General features: G+C 47.4%; 1 protein-coding gene across 3 annotated transcripts in view; it reads left to right on the plus strand.

Annotated features, from left to right (window-relative positions):
- Positions 1 to 27,872, plus strand: part of ANKS1A (ankyrin repeat and sterile alpha motif domain containing 1A) — a 102,964-nt gene that overhangs the window by 43,617 nt on the left and 31,475 nt on the right. For 2 of the 3 annotated variants that reach the window (XM_086627412.1, XM_086627413.1), the window contains 3 exons: positions 1,544 to 1,661; positions 8,523 to 9,094; positions 26,553 to 26,619. In XM_086627412.1, the coding sequence (XP_086483538.1) occupies positions 1,544 to 1,661; positions 8,523 to 9,094; positions 26,553 to 26,619 (757 nt within the window). Of the gene's footprint in view, positions 1 to 1,543; positions 1,662 to 8,522; positions 9,095 to 22,721; positions 22,770 to 26,552; positions 26,620 to 27,872 lie in introns of all 3 variants that reach the window. The other variant, XM_086627411.1, reaches the window with a different exon arrangement.

A 27,872-nucleotide genomic window follows, 5' to 3' on the forward strand; every position in this document is an offset into this window, starting at 1 on the left:
CTGCCTTCGAATGCGTTCGGTGCGTTGGAAAGAGGACAGCACAATAATCATCGTCTGCAGGAGTCTTGGGAGCGTACTAATGCCTGGCTTGAGGTCCAGGCTACAACTGTTACGACAGGCTGCTGCTGTGCAGTATTTTTCCAAGATCTCTGTCGAGAGTCTGTTACCTACTGTGACGGTCTGATGTTTCTGTGCCACCATCTGGTCAGAAGTTTTTTTCCTTAATTTGCTCATTAGCAGCTCCTTCACCTGAAAAGGAGCAGGTCTGCCTGACAGCTCGTGCTTGAAGCAGGTAGAATAAATACTTGCTTTGCTGGACATGGCCCACTTCCTCCCATTGAGAAAGTTGATTTAAAAGCCAGCTGGGCTCCTGCAGAAACAGTACACGGATGTAGGACTCCTGTCTGTGCTGCCGACTCCTGTGTGTCTTTCCAAGACGCCCTGAGCTTCCAGGGGTCCTGGATAGATTGCAGTCGGGTAGGTACCTGTTTGCCTTTGAAGCAACTCTGATGCTTTCACTTTGGGGAAGAAGTTGGAGGTGGTGCTTAGTCTGCTGTCTAGACAGTGGCAGTTCCAGGAGTCTGTGAGCAGTAGGAGAGGGATGTTTTGTTCAGACCTGTTTTTCCCTGTCTCGGCAGCAGGCAGGGAACACTTGCTTTCTGGCTTGGGTTTGACCCCACCACGGTTGGCTGTAGGCACACAGGGCTCCTGGGACAGGGCTGCATCAACCTGCCAGGAGATGGTGCTGAAAGGCAGCTGACCATGCAAGCAGGGTGCCTTCAAACCCAGTTTAGCCCCATTAGCACTGGGATGGCACATGTGGCTCTCTAAGGATGTCTAATGCCCGTCATCCTTGGCGTTGAGGCAGACCAACATGTGTCAGTCTGCAGTGAGACTCCTTGGGATCCCATGTCCCTGCACGTGGGTGGTGGCTTTCCAGAGCAGCTTGTTGGAGGGTCTGCCAATATTACAAACAAGCTCTAATCGGAGGCTTTGGGGGATTTAAATGGGCACGATCGCTTCCGCACATCCTGAGGTTAAACTGAATTTATGCAGCGTTTCCTGAGGGCTCTTCAGTCCTGTGCATCCAGACGTTAGAAATGCTAAATCTGAGACTTCTGAGAAGGTGGCAGGGGTGTGGGCTTTTTTTTTTTCAGCTGTGTCCTAATAGGGCCAGCAACTAAATAGTGAATGACGATGCAAATTCCAATAGCAACAGCAAGCCTGAGTTGGGATGAACAGGAATAACGGTCTCAGCTCTTTTCCCCCCTCCAGGCTGTCTGCAGACTTTGTGCAGCGAATCAGTCGGTCAGTGCTGCAAAGCTGTCAGCAGCCTTAAATACTAGAAAATAGAGGGGGTTTGGGGAGTTTTTTGAGGCGGGGTGGCGGCAGGGAGTATTACATTTTGGATCACACTCCACAGCGAAGGTGTTGCCTTCTGCCAGTTCCTTACTTAAACCATGGCATAAAGAGGCCTTGTGCTTTATCGTCGGGATAAATAACATTGTTTTGGGGAGCACTACATTATGCTGTTTTTCATTAGGTCTCTGTTGCACGAGGAAAGAGCAAGGGAAGTGGAGCTGAGGAAGAGGAACACCCTTACGAGCTGTTGCATACAGCAGAAACTAAAAAGCCGGTTGCGGTGGACAGGAAAACAAAAGGTAAGTGACCATCCAAAAAGCTGAGCTGTTTGCTTAGATTCATTTAAGGAAAATATAGAAGACAGAGTAACTGGAACAATTAAACTCGTTGTTGGGTGGGGCACCTGGGGTCTGGATTGCAATTGTTTTGTTTCCTGCTAATTTTCACATTTATGAAGGAGAGATCTAGATGTTCCTGTACAAAGTGTACACAGAGGAAGGGCAGCTCTGCTCTTTTGGCAACTAAGAAATTGCAAGGACCTGCTCTGTTAACTTGGGAAATAGGCAAATCTCGAGCACAGTCAAGTAAACGCGGAGGGGTGGAAGGCCGTGCCGTGTTGTTACAAGCGAGATGAACCAAGGCGAGCGTTTCAATGAGCCGTATTCTCCATCCAGCTGAATTTGAAGACCTGCTGGCGTTGCATGTTTATGTCTGCAGATGATTTGCCCAGCTATCCTCTTAAAATCAACATCCCGCTGTGCAGTAAAACTAATTTGAGATGTAAACTAACAAAGGAAGAAAACAAACATGCATAGAGCAGTCCAATTTCTAGAACTGACTGAAAAGCCACTATATAGCCAGGTTAAGTATGGAACTCATCCCTCTTCTCCCAGAGGGACTTTTGTGCTTTACAAAGGATCTGGGAACACCTTATCTCTTGTGTTTGGCTATTGCTGGGCCTTTTGGCTTTTCTTCAACGACAACAACAAAAGATTTGTTTAGAGGAGAAACATCTCTTGCTTTATTCAAAAGTCCTGAGCAGGAATTTGGAAGGATTTAATTTGGACTCTGAACCTGGAAACCATCTGACTTTGAGGATGAATGGAGGATAATGAGGACTCGATGTGATGCCTCATTGACTGCCCTGTAAGACCTGCAGCTTTTTTTTTCCCTCCCTTCTTGCAGCACGATAGCTTTCATTCCTTGAGTCCTGCTGCACTCCTGGCTTGTACAGAGTGGCACAGGAGGTCATTGTTTTCCCACCAGCATTTGCCAAAGCCACTTGCTGCCAGAGGCAAAGTTACGATGCTTTTCAGGTTGGCGCTTTGCGGTCTCGGCCAGGATTAGTCCTTGGGCGACAGCCATTGAACCAGAAGCTTTCAGGCTGTCTTTCCAGTGTGCAGCTATTGCTGGTTATTCAAGTGCAAGCTATTGCTGGCTGCTTTGCTCCTTTCTCTGGCCACTGTGTTTAGGCTTGATTAATATGAGTGAAGGTGTGTTATAATTTTGTGTCAGGTTAAGATAAAATCTTGAAGTATTGCATCTGCTTGTTTCTTGATGCAGATTTCTTCCCCTGAAGACATCGATACTGCAGGTTGTCTAAGCTCCACTTCATGGAGAAGTTGCAGGAAGCATCTTTAGCCTATTAAGGATCCAGAGCAGAGTCCTGTCTTTTAATGCACAGCTAGAAAGATAATAGGTGTGACTTCACAGTTTGCAGTCTATGGAAAGTGTAACCGTGTTTCTAACAAACCTGGAGCCCTTTCCACTGTTGTAGTGGGAGAAATCTGAGGATGCTGTTGAGTTTTCTGGTCTTCTAGGACTTGTCTGCTCTTTTAAATTCAGTTGTCACTATGACTAATGTGGTGGAGCCTTCGATCTGGAGGAGGTGAAGAGCTGCTCCTAGGGGCAAGGGACCCAGCCAATGTATTTCTCATTTCTTGCATTTCTTAAGCTTGCTGGTGCCATCTCCTGTTGATCTGTGTGGTGGACCTGGAGAAAGGAAAGTTGTTTGTCCCCCTTCTCCAGAGGGTACCAGCTGTTTTCCAAAACATCTCGGTGATCCCTGTGGCATAACTGCACGTGTGGCAGTGTCCCCAGCTGGCAGCTCTCCCTATACTGCAGGAGCAACTGAGCTCTGACAAGGCCCCATGTCATCTTTCACCTGCTGCATGTCCTCTTGAGGACTTCAGGCTTCTCAACCCCAGTAGGAAACAAGGAAGTGACTATTTTTCTTTTGTGTTGTTCATCCTGGCTTTCTCTTGCAGCATTACAGGTTCCTTCTTTCTGCACATGAGTTCCATGACTGCTCTGGAAGGGTGGATCAGCTTTGAAATCTGCTTTATTACACTGGGAACAAAAGCAAATGTTTCCGGCGTTCACAGTACTGGGGGTCAGATGCCAGAAGGGCATGTGGAAGCAGATGTAGCTAACTGTGAAATGCGAGGTACACGGTGATAGCAGGGGACAAGATGCATTTAGGGCGTAGCAGAGTCGTTTTGGCAAAAGGTTAAACGAGGACTGAGGAGGGACTGAAGCCTTAATTGAGGTGTTGAAGAATTTTCCCACCTCTGGATCAGAAGGGTCCTGGAGCATCAAAGGCAGCAGCTCAATCCCAAGACAAGGAGCAGGCTGAAGGATGGCTTTGAATTGCTTCTTGGCCCTCGATCTGAGGGACTGGGCTTCTAGATGTCACTTGATGAGTTCTGGAGGAGCTTTTGGTCAGAAGAGGACTGTGATTCTTGTGGGCTATTGAGAAGGGCTTTTCGGGGCAGCTGGAAGGCTGAATTTCAGCCCCGCTGGTTTTAATGGTGCCTTTCATGTGTGATAGCTGCCTTTGTTCCTCTTGCTGCAAGTTGTCTTGTATCCAGTGGCCAGATGAATGTGGTATTATCCGCCTGGCTTTGGCTGCCTTTTGTGTGCGTTACCGCAGTTTGCTGTCACATGCTGGAGCACTAGGAAAAGTTGGCCTAATGCTTTGGGCAGAGTATCAGAAGTGGTTTGAGCCAAATGTTTTCCCATCCTCTTTGGTAAGGAAACTGTGTGCAATCACATGCATGAAGTCAGGGCATTCAGGACTTGTGAACAGGCCAAGAGTGGTGAACTGACCGGGAGGAGACTGTACAGCAACTGCTGCGTTCAGAGAGATCCGATGGAGGATGAACACGGAAAATACTTCTGAGTTTTGATGTCTGTCTTGCTTCTTGGGGAGAGTCATCCACAAGTGCAGTCAGCAGTAACCAGCTGCAGGTAGGACTGACTTGGTTCCTTCTGACAGTTTTTAAAAACTGGTATTTATTGAGGTTCTGCTGTGCTACTTCCATAGGAAGCCCAGTTTAAAGTCCCTGCTTTCGTTCCTCCTCCTGCTAGAGTTTTTCTTTATGGTTGTACTGGCTCAACCAGATGTATGGCTGTGCTCTAAACCAGATATCTGACTCGATAAAAGACAAACCATGCTGCTGAGAGATTTAAAGAAAATGTCTTTTCACAGAGCCAAAGTATGGCTGCAGAAGCAGTGGGATGGGCCTTACTGTAGGGAATCTATGGGGACACATGAGTATTGCAAACAAAGGTTGGAAGGGACAGAAACCTCTTGGTTTTCTGAGAGGTGAATGACAGTGTAGAACCAAGAGCATGCCCTCCCTTGGTTTTATCATGGCTGGAGGACAGACCCTTTTCCCATGTCTCAGGTCTAAGCCTGCCTTTTTTTTATTGCAGTGTTTTATTGCCCTTTCTTAAAAGGAGATAGGGGAGGGAGTACAAATGAGCACAAGTTAAGCTTTTGGAGGATGAACTCTGCCTGAAATGACTGAACTTGATGAGACTAATACAGGAGTGTTCTGTACTTTTCCGGGTTTCAGTACCTCGCTGTGTAAAACCTAAATGTTTTAGTTTTGCTGCAGTTAAGGTTATTTTTGCACTCTAAAGCAGCACCCTAAAGGCCAACTTTCCGCTCTTCTCTGGCCTTCTGTGCCACAGGAGATACATTTTGCATGCTCCTCCTTGACAAATTCTGGTGTGATGTGGCACGAGGAGCCGTTTCTATGTGAAAGCTAGAAGCTGGCGTATGCACTTGCTAGTTTTAAGGTTGGGGAGCTTGAGCAAAAAGCAGCTGCAATAACAGCTTCATTCTCCTAATCCAGGAACATGAAACAAATCCTGCTGATGATATACAGGGAAAGAAATTTGATGGAGGCAGGGCGGTTGCAGCTTAGCGTTACGGGTTTAGGGAAGTGCTTCGTATCTGGAATCATCAGGCTGCTGGCAGGGAAGCTCTTAATTGAATCCTCCCTGGGAAGCAAACAGTCTGTACCCAGAAACGGGTTCCTGTTCCCATTAGGTGTTGGAAGTTGCTCCTTTTGGTGAAACCTGCAGCAGGCGTTGGCTGAAGAAGTCAGCACCAGTCAGATGTTTGTGCTTGGGTGTAAAACGAGCTAAGGGAGTTGGACAGAAGTCTCTGTGTTAGGGATGACTCCCTTTCTGAGTGAAAAGCTGTAGCTGGAGGAGGATGCCTTCAGCTCCCTTGAAGTGCACCAGATAGATAGAGCTGTGCTCTCTCTGCTTTTCTAGCACCTAAGTATTATTTTTCCCTTCTCCAAATTCACTACACCCTTGAAAATTGAGTGCTGTTAGTCTTTCTGCTATGAGAAGTGATCAGCACATCAGCTCGTTCATGTGAGTAACCTATCCTCAGAAGGTACACCTTCCCAAGGTGGCCAGTGGTGGTTCTGGCCCCTCTGCTAGCCATCCCGAGGCACCTTTAGTTGGAATCCCAAAAGGATTCCTTGAAACCCCAGGATCCCCTGGGGAGCCCTCTGTGCTCCTGCCATGTGCATCTCAGTGGTGGAAAGGAATGAGATTGCTCTTCCCTGCTGGTGTTGGTGGTTCTGTCTGCAGCTTTCAGCACAGGCCTGTTACATGCTCTGAAATGTCTCCTTCAAGATGTTCCTCACATCTTCTGAGCAAGTGCTGTTGCCCTTGCTTCATCCCTTCCTTCCCTGGCAGCTGCCTTGTGTTTCAAAGTCCTCCCTCATTGACTCGAGGATGAATGGGCGGCTGTGATTCCCGCTCAACAGGAGCCCTTTTGTGAGCCTGGAGCTGGGTTTGGAGCACTTTGTTCTGGCTGGATCCAAACGTTCCAGCACATGGCATAAACTTTCACCAGCCGCCTCTCTGCCTTCAGTAGAAATGTCAGTAAAGGTTAAACTGGGACATGGCAGAAATTATTTCCAAGGAAGGAAAGAGGCTAAGAAGAAAGGCTGTTGATTTTAGGAAAGTTTTTCCCTCCCATCAGGTTTATATGACTGTCCGTCAGTGCCGTGTCCCGCTTAACAGTCAATGCCAGTATGTCCTATGAGTGCAGCGTGTCTCATCTCTTCTAAGGTTTCTCTCCAGCATTACAGCTTCAGAAATTTGGGCAAAGTAACTGAACGTGGTCTGGTCTTCAGATCTTCTGACCGGGTGCTGCTGTTGGCACTCCCCAGCCGGCATTAGGAGCGATGCTGGTGACGCCACCTGCCCACAGGGAACGTGCCTCCCCCTTGGCACCTTCCTTTGCAGAACTTGTGGCTTATTTGCTCGTGCAAGGTAGTCAACAACTACTTCATTATCCTGGAATCTTTAACTTGTAGGATCCAGAATGCAATAAGCCCTTGCCTCACTCGATCCCGGTGAGACGCGAGGTCGGCCGGCGCGCTGCCCTGGCAGTTAACCTCCGCTCAGCCTTTCGCTGTTCCTGGCTCAGCTGCCAACTGAGCAAGCTGCTTTCCACATTGCTGTGGAGTAAACAAATGCCTGCGAGAGGGACGAGCTCCGCTCATCCAGCGCAGGGCACACGAGACCCCAGGATCTGGAGTGGCTTGCGAAGAGAAATGGCTGATTCAGTCCTTTCCTGTGTCGTTTCTGGTGTGAGGACAGACCACAAAACCAGATGGGTGTTAGTGTTTGAAAGTGACCTGGGCAAGCTTAGTGCTGGGAAGGATGCTTGGGGGGAAGGAGTTGGGCTCACCCTTGTTGCTAATAGGATGCTTTTAGTTAAAGATAAGTACAATTCATGAGTGTGTTTTGCCTGCTGAAATGAGAATTCCTTTGCCTTGGCTTCCCAGAGCTGCCGTCTTGCAGAGCAGGCAATTTCCTCTTCACGTCTAAACATCCTCCTTGCGTTCCAGAGCCACGTATTGGTGTGCTTTGCTTTACTGTTGCTTTGCAGTGTCCTTTTTTGTCCTCAGACTGAAGAGTGTTTCTTCGGCACTAAATGGAAGTGGCTATAATTTACAAACTGTTATGGGCAGGTATAAGAATACTTGGTAAGAAAAAAAAGTTATACTTCTTAGCTTTCCAAAGTTTTGCTTTTACAGTTCGAATGCACGTGTGTAACGTGACCAAGGTGAGTACGTGTGTGTCTGTGCACGTGCTTGGCAATTGGGATCAGTCAATTATTCATGATTTATCCTGGGCCCTGGTACCTGATAATTAAAGATGTTGGTGCAGGAGTAGCTGAGTAAGAGTGTCATATTTCTGGGACAGCCGCTACTCCGCGCAGTTCCCTGCGTTAGTAGCTCAGACTGGTCTGTGTTCGCCTGCAAGAGACTTTTTGATCAAGTTTTTTTATTCCATAAACTGTTTATTTCTCTCCCCCGAGTAAGGAGGAGAGGTTAAACTCGGAAACCACTAGGGATGAAAGCACTGATGGTTTTTTTTTTGGGGAACGGATTTTGGAACTTGCAGGTTGATTACAGTCCAGCAGTTTTCCCACCCTGCAGCTCGTGCCAAGAGCGGGGAGCGCTGCTCTAAATAACACTTTGGCCTTTATGGAAATGTATCAGATGTTCCAGGAGCCTCCGTCTCTGCTTCTCCTACCTCACTTGCTCTCTCTGCAGGATATAGTTAGCACTTCTCTTAGCCTTATATAGCAAGGCCTGATAGTTAGTGTTAACAGGAATAAAACAACAAGGAGAGCTGCCAGACTGCATAAATCAGGCCAGTGTTTGGAATTTCATAAATGCCATGACTTTGGGTACAAGTTGAGCACGCGGAACAATACTGAACTGTTCTCTCTTTATCTCTCCCTCCCTCGCTGAGGGAGGGCAGGGGGAGAGCTGGAATTTTGCTGCTTCTTCCATGTTTTTAATTCCCCCCTCCCCGTTTTCATCTCCTTGAAGACCACAGGAGGAGCAGTGGCAGCCGCAGCCAGGACTCTGCCGACGGCCAGGACATCCAGGTTCCAGAGCAGTTTTCAGGATTGCTTCATGGTTCTTCCCCGATCTGTGAGATAAGTGAGGACCCTTTCAGGCTCGTTTCCTCCGCGGAGAAAGGAGGGACGGAAGCTACAAGCCACCCACCTGCTATGCAGCTGGAGAATGCTGACTTACCTGCCTCTGCATCAGTACGGACCAGCTCTCCGGACCAAAACCAGCAAGTGGTCTACGCAACCGTCCAGCACACGCACGTCAACCGGGCGGATCCTGAAACTGTAGTCACACCCCACGTGCTCCAGCACCCCGGCGGTGCTGAGGAAGAGGGGGACAGAGCTGTGGGCAGAGCCCACCCAGGGAGCAAGCCCAAAGCAGAGCTTAAACTCAGCCGCAGCTTGTCCAAATCGGACTCTGATCTTCTGACCTGCTCCCCGACAGAGGACGATGCCATGGGGAGCCGGAGCGAATCGCTCTCCAACTGCAGCACGGGGAAGAAGAGGCTGGAGAAGTCCCCGTCCTTTGCTTCGGAGTGGGATGAGGTAAGGCTGACCTTGCTTAAGAACTTCTGTGCCAGGAATGAATCTGTACAGCATGAGCTCTTCTCTACTGGCCTTCGGAGGGGGTCCTGGGTGGTTTTCACTACTTTTACTAACTCTCATGTCACATGAACAGGCAAAATGCTCACTTGTAAGTCTTTAAGGTGTTAAATGCCAAGAGATGGGCTTAACTGGAGTGGAGTAGAAGCAGAATTGCAAGTGAGGGGCTTTTCAAAGTTTAAGTTGCTCAAATACAGACTTGATTTCTTTTAGGCAAGCCAGAGAAGTTTTTACATGCCCGAAATGAGGGGGAGTTGATAAGTGCTCTTCACAAATCTATGTTGACCTCCTCTTTCCAATCCTTCTCCTGTGGACTCTCCCAGAATCCAGAGGAGATGTTTTGTTTCTGGGTCCCTGCTGCTGGGGGGGGTAAGCAGTGTCCTGGGTTCATGGGGGTGGAAGGAAGAGAGTGATTAGGCTGTGTTTTGTGTATTTAATAGCTCCTGCTTTCCTCCGCACATATTTATTTCAGAGGCTTGTTAGAAGTCACTTTATTATAGTGCAGGAGGCCCATGGATAGTTAAATATTTCATGCTTAGAAAGTTGGCCCTAGTGAACCACTCAGACGAGATTAAGTGTCCCTCTGAAATTCAGCACCGCAGCATTACTGCAACATTCTTTGGAGATGATTCTCTGCTGGTAGAGCAGCAGTGTTGCAGAAGAGATAAGCTCAGATGAACCACTCTTTGTACACTGAAAGGAAATAAAACCCCTGGGGTGGTGCTGGGGGGTGTGGAGCTGCGTGTGCCAGGTGTGTAAACTCCTGCTCACCTGTCCTGTGCGTGCTGCCTGATGCTCAGCTGCCCCTCTGATCCTGGCTCAGAGATAAAAATCATCTTTTGTGGAAGAGGGAGGTACTGGAAGATGCTAGAAGCAAAGTGGGAATCCCTCCTCAGTACCAGCTCATCTTTCAGTTCATACACTCCCTCCCTCTCGCCCCTTGCAGTGTTTCAGCGTTGCCAAATACATCTATTTTCCTCTGTAGCCGTTTTGGTTGTAGTCTTTGCTGTTAATTACCTGGGTGGGTCGTGCTCGGACTGCGAGCGAAAGATTTCGCAGCAGAAGGCTTATTTGAAAGGCCCGGGTAATTCTCACTGTGCTTTTCATGCCGAACCGACCTGTTTATAGCCAATGTTGAAAGGGAAGGAGCCTTTGACTTTTCAGTGCTGCAGGACTCTCCTGGTAGCAGAGGTCAAGCGTTAGTGTTGCCTGTGCTTCCTCTGCTCAGAGAAACGAGCCCGCGGATCTGCTTTCCTGCTTGTAAACAAAAAGCATCATTTCCCCCCGCTGTCAGCCTAACAAGCCACCAGAGGAAAATCTGCTTTTCCTTCCCGTCATGTTTAGTTGAGGAAATCAAAGCAAGAATGTGAAAAATCCACATCTGTCTACAGTGGGGCAGGTCTAACTTAAAAAAATTTGTATTGTCAAAACCTGATGACTTTATTTGTCTTCCTGGTTTCTGGTGTAATTTAGACATTTTGTGGAATTGCTTTAATCTGGTAGTAGCATCCTGTGTGCCCTGGGGTCTCATGGTTGTCACGGACCAGCTTGAATGATTCTGAACAAAGGTTTCGCCTCTTTGCCTCAGTTTCCCCATCTGTGAGATCGTGATAGCTTCTTTTTGCAGAATGTTTTTGTTCCCACTGAAAAACACTATATAAAGTTAAATATTCTCATCAGAGGCGGGACAAGCCTGCAGCTGGTGATTCACTGCCTTTAGCTTGATTTGCTCTTTAATTTCCAAAGGCTGCGTAGAGGCATTTGGGGTCTCATCCTGACTCCTGGTGCAATGGTTGTGCTCTTTGATGCTTTCAGCAGGAGGGACACGGTTCACGGGGCAGAGCAATTTTCTATAGCAGCAGCATGAAAGGGAGCTGCTGGTAGTAGTTCATACAGTCAGCCAGTTCTTACTGTAAAATATCCTAAAGCAGACTCCTGTGATTGGTAAGAAATGGTGAAGTTGCACCTGCGGGGAACATTTGGGGGGTTTTTGAGGTGATTTGTGTGCGGAAAGGGGCTGATCTGGCTGGTCATAATGGCAACAATGAGATTTAAACATAAACGGAGTGCTGTCGTTGGAGGTTTAATTAGTTCCCTGAATGGGATAATGCAGCTGCTCTGAATTAGATGCAACTTGCAGCCTCTGAATTTACCAGGCTAATACAAAACCTTGTTGAGCCGCCCCTGTTAGCAATGATTTGGCTCTTCCTCTGTGTTGAGGGGAAACAATGGCAGATTTATATGTGTTATTCTGTTAATTTTAATAGTCTTTATGCAGGCAACTGGGGAGGAAAGTGATCCACATGCAGCTGTATGCAACACGCAGCTGTAGCAAACGAGCTGAGGATTTGGCCCACTGGCTTTGCCAACAGTAGGTGTGTCTGCTCGGGGCGCCAGGGACTTGGGGAGGGACCCGTTTATGTCCGTGGACAGATGGGATCCGTGGGAGGCTGAGCGAGCATCGCTCTGGGCCAGGGTTCACTGTGCTCAGCCAGTCTCACTGACCAGGGACAGCAGGAAAATCTGCTGCTTGGAAGCAAAGGGTCACGTCCCTTCCCCGGCCGAGCGCTGCCAATGCCCTTTGTTGGAAGTGGAAGGTGGTGCCGGCTTTGCCAAAAGGGTGGGATGGGGAAGAAATGATTCACTTGGCAAAGCTTGTCCCTGTTCCCAGTTGTAGCTCCCCTGCTCCAAGGACCTGGCCCGAGTAACAGACGCCAACAGCGCTGCTTTGTGCTCCGTCCTGCAAAGGATGTTCAGCGTGTGTCCCGTCTGCCTCCTCACCCACCGGCTCCTTCACGGGACCCGGACGCACCTGTGGTGTCCCCTCGGCTGCTGTCCATGCACACGCTTTGCAAGCAAGCCAGAGAAATTATTAAAGCAACGTGTTGCCCAGGGAGAGGGGTGAGGACCGAAAACACTTGGTCCTCTGCCTGACTGGGAAGCGTGCGAGGGGCTGGAGCTCCTAGTGAGCATAAATATTTGAATCCTTCCAAACTTGACTGAGGGCTAAAGTGATAAATTTATTTTTCATAATCGGCTCATAAATATTTAGCAGCCAGGAGATGAGCGCGCAGCAGTCGCAGCTCACTATGAATTTTGTATAGGAAAATAAACGGTGTCGGTACTCCTGGAGGAGGAGGGGGGGGGCTTGTGGTGCCCGGCTTGGCTGCCACCCCCTTTCCAAGGAGGATTAGCTCACATCTGCTGTGCCTTCCTCCTCCGTAGAGCAGCTCCAGCCCTGCACATCTAGTCCACGCGTGAGCCCTGCCGCAGGCCAGCAAACATTGTGTTGGACAAAATGCTACTGGAATCCCGTGGAGTTTGCTCAGCAAACCCCTGATCCAGGAGGGGCTGAGCTGATTTCTGTCGTGGTGATAAGCTATTCCAGGTCTTTTTTGGATGAAAGGCAAAATATACATGTGCAATGTGAACAGTAAGCTGCTTAACAAAGGCTCAGGGGTGTGCGACAACTTGGCTTTGTTCTGGCCCCCCAGGTTTGGGTGTTAAATGGTTCCTTCTCCCCCTGCCCCAGCTCCTGTTGCATTTTTTTTTTTCCCCAGGTCCTTTTATCCATTTGGTAGATCAGCGTGTCCGTGCTAAAGAAGAGAACCTGACCGAGATGAAGTAAAACTTCATCACCATCGTTCGCTGGGCTGCCACAGCTCAGCCGGGGAAGCAGCTTCCCAACAGCGGGAGTAATTAGCGGGGGTGTGATCTCCTGGGGGCAGCGATGGAGGCACCATGGCTGGGCTCGAGGATGTTGTAAAATAGTCCTCCAAAAACCACGCTGGCTTGAGAAGTCGGGCTGTGGCAGACGCTTTCCCCCCCTCGGTGCTGGCAGGCTGCTAAAAGCGACGTGCGGGTGTTGGGGAGCGAGTCCTGTGCAGCTGCGCGCGGCGAAGTGAAAACCCCTAAATGTAAAAGGCAGATAAACGAGCTCCGTTTGTAGAGGAGGAGGAGGAAGAGGGGAGGTGTTCGGCTTCGACAAAACGCGAAAACCTTGGGCAGTGCCTTGGCTTGAGCTGTTGAGGTTCAGTGCCTGTTTAAGAGGTTGCAGGAGCAGCAGCGCATCAGAAATTGTCTCCGTTGTTCATTTCTGCTCCCTACCCCGCGCTCCTGCCTGTGTGCCAGTGCAGCCAGGATGCCCTGCCCCGGGGATTTCTATTTTTTTTTTCTTTTTTCTGGAGGGTTGCAGTGTGGTTGTTCTTGATACGCTGCATCTGTGCAGTCTGATGTCACCAGCCCGTATCTGCGTCCGCACCCCGAGCAGAGATGTCTGGAGTGGAGGCACGGTGCTGTTTGAGTTTATCTGCTCTTCTGGGTCGTAGGTGTCGGGAAGAAAAATGATCTGTGAAGTGTTCAGGGGCCAAGAATGAGGCAGGCTACTGAGAATTAGCCTCAGACCTGGCTCCTGACATCCCTTAATTGTCCACTTCCAGCTGTCTCCTATCAAGTAAGCGGCTCCAATGCAGAATGTGTAATGAACACTGGGCCCAGAGGTTCCAGCATCAATTTCACAAAATGAGGTAGTTGCTTTGTTTTATGTCTTTAGCTCTTTTAGAAAGAGATTAAACCTCCTTCAAAAGAAGCTTCGGGAACTGAATAAAACATGCATTTTACTTTAGCTTTTTTTAGAAAAAAAGAGATGCACAGTCCACCACTTTGATGCCTTTTTTTTCCCCAAGTGAATTAGCTGAAGAACTAATGAATATTCTGTAGCTAATTACGACACTGGACAGCCATCACGTCCTACGAATAATTGCAGTGGTGCTCCCTGTTTTGCTGTCGCCACAGAAGGAATTCTTCCCCGTTTGCAGGAATTGTGGATATGATGTTTCACCTGTTGCTGATCCGTTTTTAGGGTCTTAATGTCACGTAAGGATGGGTGCCAGGAATAAATGACACATCTGTTGTGCCTCCCGTGGCAGGTTTTGAAGAGCTGGGGAGCAAGTTATGAAAGGTTGTAGCTGCTGTGGGGTGGCTTTAAATACTTGAGCTCCATTAACCTTGTCTGGACTGCTTGGGTGCTTAACTATCTCGTGGAATTAGTGCCTTCCTTACACCCTTACAGTTGGGGATTAACAACATTTGCATTGAAATGTGAAACTTCCAGCAAAGCTCTTGATGCAAAAACCTGCCACTGCCTTAAAACCCAGAAGTTGAAATTCAGAGCTGCTAGCTGGTGTTGAAAGAAAATGCAAATATTTCCCTTGTTATTCAGGGGGAGAGCTGCTATTTTTGTGCCCGGTGAAACTGCATCTTCTAAAAGCTCAGTGTTTTTTTTTGTTCTGACAAGCTCATGGCGCTCACCTGCCGGTAACAGCTCCCATATGGCCCACGCTGTAGATGAAAATACTGATGTTTCAGGTGAGAAAACAGTATGTTCAGCCTGCCCGTGTTGGTACCACCCGCAGCGTGCAGGCTGGCTGTCACATCCCTGCATGGTCCGTGGACATCCCTGCCACGTGGGTCACTAGGCTTGGCAGCCTGTGCCTCCTAAAATGTTTAATTTACTCTTTTGGTTCAGGTGTTGGCATCTTAAGGCTTCCTTTGCCCTGGGTTTAGCTTGTGGGAGCAGGCAGAGCCCGTTGGCCAAGCGAGGGGTGCTTTTAATCCGGCGTCCCTTGCCTAGAGCTGACCCTTGTTTCTCAGCTCTCACTCCAGTTTTCCCTTTGCCTCTTTGAAATGTTTTATAATTTTTTTTTTTTGTTTAGAGGAAAAGCAGTAGTGTGGTCAGTATTTTTGTTCCTATTCCTGCTATTCTAAACAAGCATGTCCATCAGGATCTTAACTTAATCATGGGCTGATTATTCTATTATCTCCAGATCCCAACATTTCCTCTTGTTTTTCCTGTGCTAAGGTCAGGAATTCTTATGTCATCCCTTGTGTCAAATCTCTTTTCCCTTTGCCCCTCAATGTTGAGATTTCCTCCATCCTGATGAACTTTTTGAAGTGAAAGCTTTCGTGTTGCCACCTTACAGGTTCAGTTTGTATCTGTTGCAAACCACCAGCCTGTTAAAATTATAAACCAATACTGAATTAAGCCAATCCAAGCCACGTTAAGACAATTTACCAATTTTGTAGGTAAAATTGGTTGGTATTCTGGTCTGAAAGGCCAAGCATACTTTGTTCCTGTATTTAGCAGCAAAGTTTGGATGTAACAAGAATGGTAGTTGTCAGCTCTTGGAATCGTATCAATTATTCTGGAACCAGACAGGTATCCCGGGCGACTCTCCCTAAGGCAGGTTTGCAAAATACGACAGGACGTAGCAGCTTATCGGCTCCCCGGCACGTTGAAGGAACCTTCCATCCCCACTTCCAAAAGGATTTGTGAAAATACCCTCACTACAGATCTAAATGCACAATGACTCCTTTCTCCTCTTATTTATAGGTCACCAATTACAGGCTGGACGTGGATCTCAATCAGCCCGTGTGCATCCAGTGTGCTGGAATAATATAACAATTTCAGTCCGGGGCTGCTGTGCTTCTGTTAACTTTTCAAGTGTGTTAACTCGGTATTTCTGAATCAGAAGCTTTTGAGTCTTTTATGTAAATTATTCCTGCTCTGACGGATATTTTGGTTATGTAACAATCTTGTGATCGTTAGCGTTTTTGGGAGTCTTTTTCAGGAACAGACATGTCCGGCCTCGGTGTCCTTACTAAATTCAGTCTTTCATTATGTTCTCTTCCACTTTGTTGCTTCTTCCAGCACTTCAGAAGTTTTTAGGTTTTTAAAAAAAGCATTTCTGTAGCTCTATCCAAAGTCTCCAAGCGGGCTTCATCGCGTGTTGCGTCCTGCATGCTGGAGACAACCTTTGCACCAAGAGCCTAACACATCATTTTTGGCTTTGTGTGTTAGGATGCAAGAGTGTGAAAATGTAGCTGTGAAGACAGTTAATGGATTCAATATTCTTAAGGGGTTTTTGCCTTTTTTATTGAGAGTTCAAAATAACCAGTGTCCAGCCATTTCACTGTGTTGAGCAGATGCGTTGTCGCATTTGGCCATCTTGTCGTGTTAGTGTCAAATTTTACTAGGTGTTTTTCAAAAAACGTTGATATTTGGAGGACTCTGAAACTGCAGAACTACCACACACTGGTTGGGAAATACAAATTTATACTGTAAGTTTCATTTCTTTTGGTATGTGTTCAGATTTGTAATTCGGGGATTTGTACATAAACACAGACTGGAGAGTGGTATGAAGCAACAGTGCCTGATCCCGATCCAAATGAGTTTCTCAGAGACCATATTAAGTCAGAAAATGTGTGTGCCTTTATCACTAATGAACAGTTGCAGAAGGTCTTGAAATAAATAACTAATTTAGCGAGTCCTCGTGTTGTGTGTAGAAAGCACATGCTGCTGGAAGAGGATATAGATGGGAACTCTGAAGTTCAAGTGTTGAAACGTGCCTCAAACAACTGGCTGGCTTTTGTAGTTTAGGTCTAAATTAATAAATTGAGCATTATATTTTGCAGGCCTTTGGTATTTGTTACACTGAGTTCATAACACAGGCTGGTATCTTTTGTATACGCAGAATATATTGAGTGATGAAATATGAGACTTGAGCTCTATGGGATTGTGATGTCAAGAACATGAGCTGAAGCACCATAAACTAAACCAGAAGTGGTTGATGTGCTGTCACCAATCTAGAAATGAGATTCGTGGCCCAGATCCAAGTTTCCCAGGACTACACTTGAGCTCAGGAGCCAGCAGGTATTGTCCCAGATCCTCCTCCTGCTCTTAGTATTTACAACTCCATCCCTTTCAGAGATCTTGGTGGATGCTGCTGTCCAGCCATCCCTCTGCTCCAAGGACACATCCAACTGGGTCTGAGCAGCCTTGCTTCCACCTTCAGGGATGCAATATCAGTTAATAACATCAGCAATCTACTGACCAAAGACTTTTCTGGGGAAAATGCCTTAGATCACTTGTGTCTTGCATCAGCAGGATGAAGAGGGAAGCAGGCAGGACTTGAGTGCTTGTTAAAGCAGCACCTGCTGTATTGTCTCCCAGATGAACGTCTGCACGCAGCATCTTGGCTTGCCCACTGCCTGCGAGAGCCCTAATCACAGTGGCATTCTGAGCTTGCGTTGTGTTGGCTTTTCGAAAAGCTGCCTGCCTTTCTGTTGGCTTTGGCCCCTCTATTGTTATCTGTGCTATTGTCATGTCAAACCCCAGTTATTGTTAATCTGCAAAATGCTTGGAAGATGCAGCGAGCTCAGCGCGCGACCCTGGGCGCTCGCCGTGCCTCGCTTTACCGGGCTGCGGGCTGGAAAAGCAGCAAGAGCTTAGAGATGCAGCTAGTAAACATGAAGCAGCATGGCAAACATAGTGGGCTTCACTTCGATGTGACTGCTGGGGAAGGCTGGCTGAGGTGTCTTTTCACCAGGTGTTTCCTAAAACTGGAAATGAGAAGCAGGAGGAGTTGGACCAGTGCAATTACTGCTGCACCAGGAAGCCTGGGAAATGCAGAAGTGTCAGCTAAGGGGCATTATTGCCATTTATGGGACTTGGTGGTGTAAGCTGGGTGTTAATTGAGATGCTCAAAAAGGCTGGCTAAAGCTGTTTTTTCATTCACTCTGTCGCCCTTGCGCAGGGTGTTGGGGTATTGAGCACCGTTGTGCAATTGCCACTTGAGTCATTTGCTTGTGCCGACCTCCGTGCACTGCGTCTCTTGAGAGATGATTTCACCAGTCAGCAATTAAACCAGAAAATCCTAAATCTTGATTAAATAGCTCTGCTTTCTTTTTCCTCCCAGCAACTCCAAAATAACTTCCTCTTGTTTGCTAGAAAATCCACAGAACGGTTGGAAACGGCTCCCAGCATCTTGTGTTCAGCTGGAGGCACCTCCTAACTGTCTGACACAAACTTTCACCCGTGGTGTTGAAGGTTGGGAGTCAGGCTTTGTGTCCTTTTTTTGTCTTTTTCAGGCAACCATACAGCTCATGGTTGATCCTACCTTTGCTGTCCTTGGGGTTCGTTGCTGTGGTGTCGGTAGGAGATGGAAGCATCAGATGGAAGTGTTCTGTGCTTCCCTGGCATCGGCCACTGACCCGGTGCACCCTTATTTTTCTCCCCTGCTTGTTAGAGCCAGCTCGTTAGGCTGTAACGAGGCTGGTCACTTTGTCATTGGGGTGTTTGTTGTACTCAAAGTGGGTTTTAAACTGTAGAAGCAACTTGTCTGGTTTTCTTGCAATTTTAAACCAAATCTCCCCCATCCCTCAGTTGTAGAAGCTTAGAAATAATGAAGTCTTAACCCATGACACTTACTTGGAATTGCAGAAATTTAAAATACTGATAACCTTTAAACCCAACTTTGTAAGTAGCTTTCAAGAATAAAACATGCTGCTGGAATTGCTGTCTTGCCTGCCGAGCTCTAGCCCCAGGCGAGTTTGTACAATGGGTTATGAACCCCTTAATAATAAGGATTTATAATGGGAATCCTGATATATTCTTAATTATGCCTCTGCTGCAGGGTGTCATTATAATGCACTAATACCGTACGTGTGGTAGATAGTGTGCCATTTGTTTCTGTGTGGTTTTATTTAATTATAGACTTTGATCTGAATAACTGTGTTGCTCAGTGTTTCTGTTTCTTCCACGCATGTGCAGGCGTGCCGTGGCTTATCTTCCTTGTGACCAGGCTTCTGGACTGATGGCTTTGAGCTGCCAATTTGAGAAGGGGCCGCAGAGGAAGCAGAAGGCATTGACCCCATGCAGGGTTTTTCCTGCCTATGTGCAGAGCTCAAAGAGATGGGCAATGGTGCGTGGTACCAGAAATCCTATCGTAAGGGAAGGTAAGCTCAGGAAGCACCAGGCAGGAGAGGTTTTGAGGAGAAACCTTGTTACACTGTCCCCTGACACTCTTGGTGATGGCACAAGCTGACAGTCCCCCGGTGTCGCAGAGGTGGGGATGCTGCTGTCACCTTTGGGTGAACTGCTGAACCACAGAAAGCACCTCAAGGTGGAAAAAAAAGACATTTTCTGCTAGTTTGGTTCCCAGAGGCAACATGCTGTAGCTGCATATGTGGATGTGCACGTGCACAGACACACCTTCAAGTCGTTATCATCCCTAAATGATAACATAGTTCCCTATCCAGGCTGCCCAGGTAGCAGGGCTGGTGCAGCAGTGAGGAGCCTGTGAAAAGCAGTAGAATAAAGTGATCTGTTAGTCTCGTTCTTTTCATACCTGATTTAACAAATCCGAAGTTGTTACGGTGATTTAAAGGGAAAACGCTTCACTGGAGTTGTTCTTCAGTGCCCCTGAGTTAACTCTAAAAGCTGTTTTTCCAGGATAAAAGCATCACAGAGGCTCTCCTTTGTGTATATCAAGGCATATCTGGATTTTGATGGTAATATTTGGCTTCTCAACAATAAGCTCCCGCAAAGGAGTGTGTGTGCTCGTGTGTTAGGGAGGTGTTGGAAACAGGGTGCTGCGTGGGAAGGCTGGCCAGCGTAGCCTGATTTTGGACATGCTTCCAACCTTCTGGTTAACGTAGTCAAAACTACCCTGCAGCTTGGCTGCCTTAATTCCAGAGTGGGGAAACATGCCTTTGCTCGGACCAGAGCTGGTTTTGTGCGGCTCAGAGCCCGACCGTGGAGCTTGGTTGGGGACGCGATGCGGGGCGTTGTGCCTGCGGAGCTGCAGAACAGCAGTGCAGATCATTGTCTGAAACAGCTGGATGCTCTGACCACCTATTGTTCTTGGAGTGGCTGGAGAAAGGGGGGGAAAGGGTGGCTTACAGACCATCTAGGGTAGGATAGCCGTAGCTCTCGGCAATGTCTGGTCAGCTGAATGCTGGCATGCATGTGTATATCTATATATTTTTTTTTTTTTCTTCTCCCAGGACAACCTTGCTGTGTCCTTGGGAATCACTGATGCTGCATGCAGAGACTGAGAACAAAACTTCTGCATGTATATTGATGGTAAATGTAAAGACTCTTCCACTGTAGGTGAGGTTTTACTGAGCCCCTTCCAGAAAGCTCCAGTAGCATAAAGATGCCCCCAGACCGGGGGGAGTGTCACGCTGATGGAGTGCTGCCGGATTTTGTGCTTTCTGAATGAAGCTTCCTTTCCCTGCATGCAAATGAGGTGCTGCAGACAGCTTGTATTGCATGAGACCGTCTTTTATTTTGGTGATAAAAGACCCAGGGACTTGTTTAATCGTCCTCTGTGTCTCTCAATGGACTTGCTGGCTCCAAACTTCAGCGTTGGCTCTGGGGAGGGAAAACCGGAGAGATTAATATGGACACCACGAATTCACATCCATCAGGGCAGGGAAGTGGAAACGAAGAACGTCAGGGCTGGCTGCGGAGCCACGCGTGCCCTCCGGGGAGAAGGGTCCCTGGATGCTTCATTGCCCTGTACCTGGCACCGCCGTCTTTACGGAGATGTGGGACCTGTCCATCTCTGGTCACGCAGCGTGGTGGCAGAGGAGAGGAAATATTTTGCATCCTGCTCATGTAGAAAACCATTAGATGCTTCTGCCATGAGTGCTGTGAGGTGGGGAATTACTTCACAGGACTCTGGTGTCAAAATGTCCTCTATCTTGCCGGCAGAATAAACTCCAGCATCCAGTCCTCCGAGCTGGCATGGCTTTTGCTGGCCTTCTACAAACAAATACCTTTTTTCTCCATTAATCACAACTCAGTGGCTCGGGATAGTTTGTTTTAAGATAAAGTTCTGTTTTGGAGTAGATTGCCAGTTGCTATGTTTTTGTGGCTGCCTGCCTGCCTACGTGGATGAGCTTACCACTTCCCCAGCCCTGGGATGACTCTCAGCCGCACCCAGCTTCTTTTTTTCAGGGTATTTTTATTCTTCAGCAAAATGTGAAAAAAAAAAATCAGTGTGCTTCAGTCCGCTCTGCAGCTCCTTCCTATTGCACCTCTTGTTTGAGGGTTTGATGAGGAGTCTCTCCCATCGTTGCATCCTTTCCTTCTCCCAGAATATTTCAGCTCTGCGATAGTTTGTCTCTTTCCCTGGTGGAGCTTCAGGGCTCATTTTCCAAAATGTCTTTATAGCATGGAGCCTGCTACCCCTCTAGATTCAGAGTAACAGATGTGCTTGTATTAGTTTAGGAGGCAAAAGCATCTTGTGGTTTTATTTCTGTGGGTGTAAAAAAAAAAAAAATTAAACCCACCCCACAACCTGTTCAGAGACGGATGCTTGGTGCTTCAGTGGAAAAACCCAGGTTAAGCCAAAACAAATCGGAACTGAGTGTTCAGGCTACAACCAAGTCTGAACTGCAGTGCTATATTTAAACATGGTATTTTTGTATTTTAATAATTAACCACTGGGAAAGAACAGCCTAAAAAACTGTAGTGTTCAGGCTATTTTCAAGGTATCTTCTCTTCCAGCCCCATCTTGGTGCTGTCGAGTGCAGCTGAGGACCGATTGTTGAGGACAGGGATGCTTTGAAGTGTTCATTCCCTCTTTAGGCTTGTGTCCTTCCCCTATATGCTTCTTCGCACCCTCTCAACAGTTAAATCAAGCTGATCAGCAATAAACCAGTGTTTGAGTTGGTGTGTGACTTGGGAGAGTGTTTTCTTTTTGTGGAGAGCTGAGGGCATGAGGCAGATTTCCCTTTGCATTAATTGTATTACAGTTTTGACTGTGCGTAACTGTGACCGCCTCCGGATCAAGCCCATGTTGAGCAAAGGATGAGTTGAGAGAGGTAATCCTTTGCCATGTGATCATTTCATTACCTTTCAGTTTTGTGTAGCACAAGGCAATTCCTCGCTTTTGAGCAAAGTTTCCTGGGTGTGTTAGTGCTGAAGAAGCACCTGCGAGTCCTCACTGCAGTGTTTTGTCTGCAGAGCTGTCAGTGCTGGGGTCTGAACCTCAAAAGCATCAGGTCCCCCTCGTGTTAGGGGAGGGCAGTGCAATGGAAATGAATGAACTTGGCCTGGCACTCAGAGTTCATTTGCAGTTTGAATCCAGCTGTGGAAAAGGGATGCAGGGAAGGATGCAAATTCTTCACGGTGTCAGACCGTGGCCACCTGCCCTGGGCAGGGGAACCATCCAGCCCGTCGAAAGCCGGGTGGGTTGTGATCTGGATTCACCTTGTCCTCCTGTCTGCAGCTTTTGGACACCTGTTACCTCCATGCAGGGGGAGAAGTTGTGTTTAGAAAACTCTTATGTACGTTTAGAGGAAGTGAAAGGATGGGAGAGTCCTTTTATCCTCCACCGCTGTCTCCAGGGCCATAGTACTGCTGTAGGCATTGCTTCTTCCCAGCAAGAAACACAGCAGAGGAGCTGACCTTTCTTAAAATCAAGTTAAAACCTTCTCTTATCCTTCATCCTGCATTGTGGAAGAGCAAAACTGCAAGCAGGTGAGGGTGGAAGAGGGCATCGGAGCATGGAGTTGTGGTGGGGAGAAAACTGGCTCTAGCAATGCAAAAATTCTGAGAAATAACAGACTTTTTTTGTAACGAGCATCTGATGGGAGGGAGCTTACCTGGCTCTTGCCAAACAACGTTGAGAGTCGTGTTTCTGACCAAAGAGGGGCTGCAAATGCGAGGTTTGAACCTGCCACGGAAACATGCTCTTGTGCCCTTTGCCTTTCCCAGCAGTGCCAGCGGCAGTCCCCGCACGTCTTCGGAGCTGCGTCCCGGCACCGCGTAAGAGACCTGCCAAACGCTTTGCCTCTGTTGCTGGGAGACAGCTGGAGGAGCTGGGGCTGCCTGAACAAACACGCTTTTCTCCTCACCTCCTCTCTTCCCTCCCTCCCCACCTATTTTGTTGTTGTTGTTCCTCTTGGTGACTGGTAATAGGAAAATCTTGGCTGGAACCAAGTGATTCTTGCTCCAAATGATCCCATGAGACTAAAGAACCTCACAGGCTTCCAGATCCGCTGAAGTAAACATCTTTCAGATAAAGATCCCAGACAGCAGGTACAAGAGTGGCTCCAGCTTAGAGTATACCTTGTAATGAAGCTAATTGACGTAAATCTTCAAAGCTTCATGCCCTTAAACTTCTGGAGTTTGAACTGATTTGACCTCAAGACCCAAATTCTGCAGCGAGCCCTCAGGGTTATGGCAGGATCCCAGAAATCCGGCTGCAGCTCGGGTCCGGTGCCTGCCTATGGAAGTGGATAGAACAGTCAGTACCAAAGCCTTTGGTCTTATTTGGAAATGGGGCTTGTTTTGCACCATCCCTGTATTTTCCTTCTGGTCTTGCATGGCCTTTATGTACTGACGATGCATAAGGGCACCATGACATTTCCAGGCTTTGCTGGGGAGCCTTTGCTGCTTCAGAGGGGCAAAAGCAGATAAAGCAAATGGTTCTTGCCAAAATGGTGACTGGCAAAAACGTGCACCGTGAGACCTTGGTTACCTCTGGGTTCCAGGCAGTAACCTCTGCTGAGAAACACGAGGTAATTAATACTTTTCAGTTATTTCGCGTTGTCTACAGGCTTGAGCAGAAGCTGCTGCGTTGCTCACGTGTCCTTCAGGCTCCATCACAACTGATGAGATATGGAAAAGTCCTTTAAAAGTGAGCCCGTGGAGAGGAGCGGGGCTGGTGGAGTGAAGGTGACTGCCACAAACGCCTTCAGCTGAGGGAAACAGTTAAAAGGCATAACGGGGGTAGAAGACAACTTCAGCATCACAAGGCAGACTTTAAATTCAGTTTTTTTCCTCTTAACTGGTTCCGGTTTAGCTGATCCCACACTTCTGTTGCTGATACCGCAGAGTTATTGCTTTACAACCAGAGCCGTAGGTTAGCTGACACAAAACCCCAGCTTTTGCTTGCAGTCTCAGAGCTGTATTTCTGGGGCTTCCTTATTCTGCCACGGCGAGTCTAAACGGCAGGATCAGAGGACACGGTGACTAATGACACGGTGACTAATGACACGGTGAGTAGCCGTGTCGGTTTTAGCTGAAGCAACGGCTGCTGGTGTGAGCAGTTGCAAAATGAACCACCCTGCCTGCTTTTGATTTTTTTTTTGTCATGTAAGGGCTTACCTCTGTCCACTTGAAATGGGGCTATTTTTGCCTTGTGCGTGGCCTCATCCTTTTTTAGTGCATCCTTTTAAACTTGAGCTTAAAACCCAAAATCCCATTTCCTGTACAGCTAGCTTGCAGTTTTTGGTTAAAGTTCTGAATGACTTGACTTCAAGTAAAAGCTTTCATGTCCCAGGCTATCGTATCAGTCCTCCTGTGTCGTTTTGACCCTCCTATGAAACAAGGGATCCCATCGCTCATCCTGCTGCCCCGTTAGCGACTCCGTTAACCCTTGTGTCAGCGTTTGGTGGTGTCTGGCCTTTGTCTGGGACCTGCACGGCCCCCGCAGCCCGATGGAGAGCCCGGCACTGGGGTCAGGTATCTCCCAGCTGTTTCAGAAGGGTGATGTTCGAGTTCTGGTTGTGGCCATGGGCAGAAGAGCGACGAAGACTTTTGCCTTGTGGGCTGCAGGGCAGCGTGCCGGTGGCAGGACCTGTGCATCCAGCCACTTCAAAACCCTTCCTTTAACTGAAATCCCTTTTTTAAAACATACTTCACTTTTCTTCCCTACATGTTTGAATTCTGATTATTGCTTTTTTCAGGCTGGTCTTCAAAGCTCCCAGTAAGCCAGCATTAACTATATTTCAAGCCCAGCATTAACTATATTTCAAGCCCAGTGGAAGTGCTTGTCCTCATGGTTTTCTAGGGACAGGGAATCCACATCCTTTAACAACTCTTCTATAGATGGCATGAATGCCCTCTCCGTGGTGAGATTTAATGCTACAAGTGCGCTGCCTTTCTGCTCCCCACCAACAGGAAGGACTTTACTGGCAGTCTGACTTGGCAGGAGCCTTTTAAGACTGTCTCTTTTTTTTTGATTGTTTCACCATAAAACCCCCTCCCTGGTGGAGTTCAGCTTCAAGCTGCCATGGATTTTGATCGGAAGTCAAACTGTCGGCTCCCCGCGGCGTTTCCAGGGGTCCCGCTCGCCGGCCGGGCAGTCTGGGCAGCTCACACAGCGGCACCAAGCAAAGCATCGCGCCGGGATGCAGGCAGTGCAAAGACAGCTGGGGATGCAGTCCAGGAAAACTTGGATTCCTTCCCCAAATCTATCCTTAAAAGACTGGGCAGGGGGGAGTTGTGTAAGAGTTAAGTTTATTTCCCCCCCACTCTGTTGCCAGTCGATGTATCGGCTTTGCATTCAGCAGCAACTGCTCTGAAGCACCTCGCAGGAATATTTTCTTGGGAGATTTCTATTCAGGAAAGAACAAAATCTTAAAATCTAATTTTATAGAATCTAATTCTAATAGAATCTTAAAATCTCTTTCTAAGATTTTTATTTTTTATGTGTTTTATTTTCTGCTTGGTTATCGATTGAAGACGGGGGTAAGCAACCAGACCTGAGCCTCTTAAGTGTTTCATTGCTTTTTGGAAAATAGTGGGCTTTAGTGCTTTAGATCATTGAGAATTCTGAACTAACTGAGGTTTATCAGGTCTTCCATCTTAACAGATTTAACCTCATAATTGTCACTGTCAGTTTTCCCTCTGCAGCATTGTATTAGAAAGCCTCGATTTACAAATTCTGCTCAAGAATTGTTTTTGAGAAGTTTCTCTTCTCATTTAAGAAAGCATCCTGTAGGTTGTATGACAACTGCAACTTGCATTAATTACTTTTTTTAATGTGTCGTAAATGCAGACATTTATATGCATCTGGTAATGGACTTGAAAAAACCCCATCCCAGGCAGCAGTGTTTACCTTGTTTCTTAATTGCATGAGGTTTGCCTTCAGCTATTGACTAGGATTTGCTTAAATCAGGGGATGAAATTGTCTTCAGCTCCCTCTCCTGGGTAGTTAAGGCATTTGCCCCCATCATTTTGCTTTTGCAAACCTGATCTGTTTTCAAACTCTTTCTAAGCATCTCTGTCCTCAGTGGAAGTGGTGAGGAGCACAGCGTCCGTGCACAGGATTGGGAAATGTGATGGTTTAAAAAGAAAACAAACCAAAAATACCCAACAAAACCCAGACTGAGGTGAAGCCAAGTTTACTTTCTGCATGCTGTGGAAGAGTTAGTGAACTGCATTTCTCGGGCTTTGCTGCTGGTGAAGGTGGGGCTGCATGTTGCACAGGGTGAGCTGAGGAGTTTGGGCTTCCTTCTCCCTAATTTTGTGCTCCAGAGGGATGGTTTTCTTGGAGCTGTTTATTTTCAGGCACTGGGAAGCTGTGGAAGGGAAGGCTCTGTGGAGTTCCAACTTCTCCACGTCCCTTCTGAAGTCGTCCATCCTTACAAAGACTTTTCCAGGCAAGGTGTTAAGGGTACCTTCTCTGGGTCAGAAGTACCTTAACATCCTTTCCTGGATTTCTCCAGCAGTCACGTAGCAGGTGAAATCCCAGGCCTGCCTTTTAACTTTTCCTCAGGCTTTATGAATAATGCAGTATGTGCTTTTTTTTTTTATTTTCAGATTGAGAAAATCATGAGTTCCATCGGCGAAGGCATTGACTTTTCTCAGGAGCAGCAGAGGATCTCAGGTAGCGTACCCAGCTCGTGTGTCTGTCTTGGTTGTGCTCTGTACAAAAACAAGGTGCTGGTTCCCATGTGTGGAGCTTTTTAACCTGCTTTGGCTCCCAGAAGGAAAAAAAAAAAAGCTCTGGCACAGAAGGAGCAGACCTCAGCTTCCCAGTGTAATGCTCAATACTGCTACTAACAATTTTAATTCAATACTCCCCTAGGTAGATTAATTTAGTTTTATATAATGCAACTGTCCTTCCGTCCCAGCAGGCTTTTGGGGGAAATGGGCTGGATGGAGAGCATTGCAGCTGCTACCCCAGCCTGATGGGAAAGGGGGGGGACCGTGGTTACCCCAGTGTTGATTAATGCTCACCCAGTGACCTCAGTGTTTGTGTGTGTAGGGGGTCTCATTTTTTTTGGTTGAAACTGCCTGTTTATACATCTTGGGGCTTAGTATTACTGTTTACAGTATGGTAAATTTTGCAGTGATGTTTTACATCTTTGAATAGCTTTAAAACAAAGGCTTATCGCTGAGAATTGTGGAGTTTTTACTGGTGCCTTCTGATGCCTCAATTGACTCCTTACAGTCCGTCCCTTTAGGTGGAGATGAGAGTTGCAGGCTTATGTGAGGGATCTGGGACACCTCTTGTGCTCTTCTGCAAGCTTGCAGCAGTAAAATCAGCTCTGGAGTGGCTGGCTCGTTGCCCCTGCTGACACAGCCCAATAACCACTCTGTTCTGATACTTAAAACTTCACAACTGGCCTTTGCTCAATGTGTAGGAGGAAGATCAGGTTTTCTGTACGTATGAAAAAAAAAAAAATCTAATTTGCAGCTGAAAGATGGTGTAAGGACTCCAGCCAGTATCCTAGGGATAGAAAATTCTACTGGTCTCCTCACTCCTACAATTACTCTTGTTCTCGACATAGCCGCTGAGAAAGTTGAACTGATTGCTTACAGTTCTGTCCTGCCTTTCAGAATATGTTTGTCTCAAATTTCTGTTCTTCTCTGGTGGACAGCAACAAAATTCTCTTTAAGCAGTCAGTCTGAAACAGAGCCGCTGCATATTTGTCTTCTGGCTGGTCTCACAATCCCCACAACAATCTTGCTTTTGTTTCAAATACATAATGCAGTAGCAAGGTGCTTTTTATTCTGGCCTTTTTCCGTTATGTAAGTGTGGGTCTGTCCCTCTGGAAATGAGGAGAACCTCTCTATAGCCCTCTACATTCTAGTATTTTGTTCTTTAAGGCTCTCAAAATCCTTGCAGCCCTGGGA

The sequence above is a fragment of the Tauraco erythrolophus genome, chromosome 27, assembly GCF_009769465.1.
Source record: "Tauraco erythrolophus isolate bTauEry1 chromosome 27, bTauEry1.pri, whole genome shotgun sequence".
Classification (NCBI taxonomy): domain Eukaryota; kingdom Metazoa; phylum Chordata; class Aves; order Musophagiformes; family Musophagidae; genus Tauraco; species Tauraco erythrolophus.